This window comes from Otolemur garnettii, unplaced genomic scaffold (assembly GCF_000181295.1).
Source record: "Otolemur garnettii isolate 467f Iridium unplaced genomic scaffold, OtoGar3 scaffold00003, whole genome shotgun sequence".
NCBI lineage: Eukaryota > Metazoa > Chordata > Mammalia > Primates > Galagidae > Otolemur > Otolemur garnettii.
The window spans coordinates 4,227,759-4,233,410 of record NW_003852398.1 but is presented as its reverse complement, the minus strand read 5'-3'; the positions used below and the strand labels follow the sequence as shown (position 1 = coordinate 4,233,410).

The 5,652-nt window shown below is 51.8% G+C and overlaps 1 protein-coding gene across 2 annotated transcripts in view; it reads left to right on the top strand.

The window, feature by feature from the left end:
* Positions 1–5,652, top strand: part of ERGIC1 (endoplasmic reticulum-golgi intermediate compartment 1) — a 115,693-nt gene that overhangs the window by 64,785 nt on the left and 45,256 nt on the right. For both annotated transcript variants that reach the window (XM_023515218.1, XM_023515223.1), the window contains exon 4: positions 4,797–4,891. In XM_023515218.1, coding sequence (XP_023370986.1) covers positions 4,797–4,891 — 95 coding nt within the window. The remainder of the gene's footprint in view (positions 1–4,796; positions 4,892–5,652) is intronic.

Here is a 5,652-nt window from a genome sequence, read left to right as displayed (position 1 = left end):
CCTCCCTCCCTCCTCTCCCCTCCCCTCCTTTCCCCCCTCCTCTCTCATCCTCCTCTTCCCTCCTCTCGATTCCTTCCTTCCTCCCACCCTCCTCTCCCCTTCCCTCCTTTCCCCCCTCCTCTCTCGTCCTCCCCTTCCCTCCCCTCCCTCCCTTCTCTTTCTCCCTCCTTCCCTTCTTCTCTTCCTTCTTTCCTTCCTTCTCTTCCTTCTTTTGAGGGAGGTATAAATAACTTACATAAATCTTAGGGTAGAGGCTTGATGCATTTTCACCCATGTTTACACCCTGATACTCATCACCCCGATCACACGACACATTTCTATCTCCCAGAAGTTTCCCCTGAGCCTCTCCCAATCAGTCAACCCTGTCAGTCACCCCCTTCTGACTTCTGTTGCTGTAGATTAATTTTGCCTATTTTTAAACTGCATCGAAAACTTTTCCAGCATTAACGATGAGGAAACTGAGGCTCAGAGGGATAAGGCAACTTGTTTCAGGTCTCACAGCCTCCACATGGCAGAGCCAGGAGGTGAACCCACGTCTGTCTGCCACTGCTTCCTCATCACCTGTGCTAGTTAATAGAATCCGCAAACTTTAGTGAATCCACAGAAAGCATTCATTTTCCTTCCAGGTGGACTGATTGCTGACAACCCATTGGCCTTTTAAAATCAGTTAAAATCCTAGCCAATAAAGTCAGTTAGCCTTGGCAGGCCCCTGCCCCGGGTGGCTGTGGGCAGGCTTGAGGTGCTAGCCCGTGGGGCAGGAAGCCAGAAGCCCTGGAACATTTGCCTTGGACACGGAAGGCAGCCGTGTTGACCTCATCAGGCAGCACAGGTGATTGAACATGTTTACCGTGAAGCCTGGGGCCTCCAGGAAGGAGCCTGGGAGCAGCCAGCTCTGGCTTATGTAACCAGACTGGCCAGCGTGCGGCAGGCCGGTGCATTTTCCATCCCTGCCTGGCACCTCAGCCCCTCTCTTCTGGGTGGCCCATCAGCCCTGGGGAGCCTGGCTTCTGTTTATTCTGGTGAGGAAGACAGGGCTCCACGTCTGGGAAAGGCTTCTTGGGGCCTTGTGGGTGAGCTCATTTTGGCGCCACACGTGGGATTCACCTTGCTCTTCACTGAGCTCACCTGCCAGAGGATTACCGGGGGTGACATCATCCTACAGTCCTCAGAGGCCCAGCCTCACCAGGTGGGAAAGGTGAATAACTGCAAGGAAGAGTCTCACGCAGTCTCAGCTGAGAAGGGAAGCCAGAGGTTCTCCCTAGGTGATCATTTTGTTAATCATCCAGCAATTTCATTACTCAACAACCCTCCAGACTTGGGAATAAAGGCTGGGGTAGAAATTGGGTGCTGAAGGCCAGGGAGGAGCGTTTGGCAGTAGGGAAACCCATCTTCCTCCAGCCCAGTGATTTTCAATTGGTGTGCTATGACAAGGTCTTAGGGGTGCCTTGAAAATTTTTAAAGATTGTTGATTAAATTATTTTGAAAAAAGTTCAAAGTGGAGTAAGTGTATTCTTGTTTTTACTCTGTTTTTTGGTCAGCATAATTTACTCGTGCCACAGATTCAAGTGTGTCATGAGATTTTAAAAGGTTAGAAGGTACTGCTCTAACCTAATCTTCTGTGATCCTGTTTGCTCATTTGTTCTTGGTGTCCTCCGATATGGGCCAATGCTATGAACCGGGCCAAGCACTGGCCTCCGTCTCCCCTCCCCACACCAAGTGTCCTCTCAGGCCAAAGTCCCCCTCATTTTCTCCCTCGACCCTGGATGCTGAGGAGAGGTTGGGGAAACACCAAGAGCTGTGGGAAGCTTTGGGGCCAGTAGAAGGCAGATGGGGGTTGAGATTCTAGATCGGCCACTCCCTGCTATGTGACCTTGGAGTTGGGACACACCTCTGAGCCTCAGTTTCCTGGTTTAGTTTTAAAATGGTGATCAGGACACTTCACAGGAGCAGCTGGGATAATGTGAATGCACATAGTAGGCCCCTTCTGCTTAACAGGCAGAGACAAGCTGTCTGAAGGATAAGCCCCATCTGTTGTGCTCATGTCTCTGGGACTAGCCTTGTGGCCCCACCAGGACACAGCCCTAGCTATCTTTTCTGAGCCCACTGTTCCCTATTGAGCACCAGTTATATCACACCCAGTACTATGGGCACAAGATGGGGTTGTAGTAAAAACAAAATCCCCTTGCCCTGGTCTGCCTATTCTTTCCCTGAGACATTTGGTCATTGACAAAACTCTCAGAGTCTGATTGTTTAATGTGGGCAGTCCTCCTTTATCTTAACAGCCTGTGGAGCCAGCCCAAGGGACCTAATAAATGTTTAAAATAACCAGAGCCCAGCCACCTCCAGCACTGCGGCCTTCAGCTGCCCCTTGGGCCTGGCCTTTAGATTGGAGGAGTTACCTGGGAATTAGGCACCCGCTGTCGACTAGGTAGCCCCTCAGGGAGATCTAGGACGCCTCAAGCTCAGCACAGCCTCTGGCACTTGGTATCTCCCACTCCCACCAGTCCTGCTCTTCCGGGGGTTCTCAGCCCAATGAGTGGGTCCAGAAAGAAATAGAATAACCCGGGTGGCACCTGTGGCTCAGTGAGTAGGGCGCTCACCCCATATACCAAGGGTGGCGGGTTCAAACCTGGCCCTGGCCAAACTGCAACAAAATAATAGCCGGGTATTGTGGCGGGCTCCTGTAGTCCCAGCTACTCAGGAGGCTGAGGCAAGAGAATTGCCTAAGCCCAAGAGCTGGAGGTTGCTGTGAGCTGTGACGCCATTGAACTCTACTGGGGACAACAAAGTGAAACTCTGTCTCTTAAAAGAAAAAAAGAAATACAATAACCCACCCGCATGCCTCTCTCAGCAGCCAACAGGTATCCATCAGTAAGTCCTGTCTGCCCTGCGCTGTGTCCTGCAGCCTGCCCCCCCACCCACCCCCCCACCACATGCTGCCTGAGGCACTATCTGACAGGGGTCCTCAAACTTTTTAAACAGGGGGCCAGTTCACTGTCCCTCAGACCGTTGGAGGGCCAGACTGTGGGCCCTGGGACGAGTCGGCTACTAAGCAGGACAGGCAGCAGTGGCAAAAATACCCGGCGGGCTGCATGTGGCCCGTGGGCCATTGTTTGAGGACCCCGACCCTCCTTGTCTTTGTGTCACATGGCGGAACCCAGTAGAGTGCAAGCCTGCCTGTGCGCTGGCTCAGCCTCCAGTCCAGCCTCGCCTGGCGCCCCCACTCTGACTGCATCACACTCCACGCTTCCCTTTGCTCTCACACTTCATTCACTTCCCCAAACGAGCCACGCCTTCCCCGCCTCCAGGCTTTGCACTTGCTGCCAGGACAGTGCCTACTCATCGTCCAGACCTTACTTGCATCTCAGAGAAGTGAGTCTGTGGCTCTTTAGTCCTTCTTGGGTCGTTTGCAGTTTCTGTCAAAGCAGTAATCCTAGCTGGTGGCAGCATATTTGTTTAGAAGATGAGCAATGTCTGGCTGTGGCCTCTGTAACCTCCATGAAGGCAGAGACTGCCTCTGTCGCTGTTACTGGTGTCTGACAGTTAGAAGGTATTAAAAAAGTAATTTGTTGGGCTCGGCGCCTTAGCCGCTTGAGCCACAGGCGCCTGTGGCTCAAGCGGCTAAGGTGCCAACCACATACACCTGAGGTGGCGGGTTTGAATCCCCAGCCCGGGCCCGCCAAACAAGAATGATGGCTGCAACCAAAAAATGGCCAGGCGCTGTGGCGGGCGCCTGTAGTCCCAGCTACTTGGGAGGCTAAGGCAGGAGACTCGCTTGAGCCCAGGAGTTGGAGGTTGCTGTGAGTGTGATGCCATGGCATGCTACCCAAGGGGATAGCTTGAGGCTCCGTCTCAAAAAAAAAAAAAAAAAGTATTTATTGAACAAATGTCGGTTGCCTACAAATGCTGGTCTTATGCCACTGTCTCTGAACAACAAAGTGATGTGGCTATCTGTGGAGCCACCTGCCCTCAACTATGACCACTGTGGTCAATGGGATAATGACCTCTAGCTCCTAAAGATGTCTCCATCTCTGTCCCTGAAACTTGTGACTCTGTTACCTTACAAAAGGAACTTTTCAAATGTGGTTACATCAAGCATCTGGTGATGGGGAGGGGATAGTGAGTTAACCAGGCGGGCAAGATGAAATCACAGAGTTCTTATAAGAGAGAGGCTGGAGACCAGAGGTGGAAGAAGGGGCCATGAGCCTAGCCCCTAAAAGGCGAGAAAGGCAAGAAAATGGATTCTCCCCAGGAACACAGTCCTGCAGACCCATTTGACACTTCTGACCTCCAAAAGTATAACATAAATTTGTGTTTTTCTTAAGCTATCAATTTTGTGATAATTTGTTAGGGCAGCCACTGGAAACATACAGCTGTCAAGTCCTTTCTCGGAACAGGTTCTGCCACCCCCAGGCTTTGGAGGATGAGCACCTGCAATACCCAGCCTCCCAGTTGGCTAGGAAGGGGGGTCGCAAGAGAGGAGGCATAAGGTACTGTGTGCCCTTTGGGTGCCAGGCCCTGAGCCCTCCCCCATTTCTCAAACTACCACGTTAGTGGTGGGTGTTGTCATGCCTGCTTAACAGATAGGTTCACAGAGGTGAGCATAGAAAATGCATTACCTCTGAGAGGAGCACGCAGTCAAGGCAAGAGCCCTGACCCTGAGCACACGTGGTCTTTGCCCAGATGGGAGTCTGGGTTATCTGAACAGTGGTTGCAAAGCAAAGTGGCCCTTGGCTGTCTTCTGCAGCTGCACCCTCCTCTCAATGAAAGTTTCTGTACTTTTCTTTCTTCCACAGCGTGAATGAGCTCTACGTTGATGACCCAGACAAGGACAGCGGGGGCAAGATTGATGTCAGTCTGAACATCAGTTTACCCAATCTGCACTGTGAGCGTGAGTATTCCCCATAGCCCTCCCTCCAGCAAGACCCTGCCTTTGAGCTAATCTGTGTGTGCAGAAATGGTGAGATTCCCCAGGTCAAGTCAAGCGAACAGGGCAATCTGCAAGCATCACTTAGCTCATGACTCTCCCCACTCTGTCTTTGAGACCAGTGTAATTGAATATGCATTCGCTTGGAGGCTTTCATAAAAAACAGGAAACTACTCCCAGGGGTTACCTCTGGAGAGCAGCCACGTTGCAGCAGGGAGGTGGGCAGCGTCTCACAGGGCATGTTTCTCAGCAGCCGAGCCCAAGGTTCTCATGAGAGTGATTTATTGAGAGGAGGAAATGAGTGAGGGACTCGGGGCAAGGCAAGAAGATAAGCAAAGATAACATGTTCAGCTCAAGTCCAAACTCATTCTGATCTCACAGGATGATGTGGGGTGTGAATGACACCATAGCATCTCTCCCAGCCCCCCGACCCCTGTAGTAGTCATGGGACCAGGCTGTTACTATCCATATCACTGGCTAATGGCTGCAGAGTGATGTGGGCCATGTAACCTCCCAAGCATCTCAAGGCAAGGAGACCTCCAGTAAAGCAAGAGCGTTCATTTGGAGAGGTGTACAGCTGTGAGCTATTGGTAGCCGGCACTTAACAGAAGCTGGGGTGGGTGCAGCATCTATGAAAGGGAGCAGGACAGGGCTCCAGCAGCAGCATCTGTTACAGGAAACTTCTTCCTTTTTCCTTGACGTCTGCTTTGGTATTTGTTTGTTTG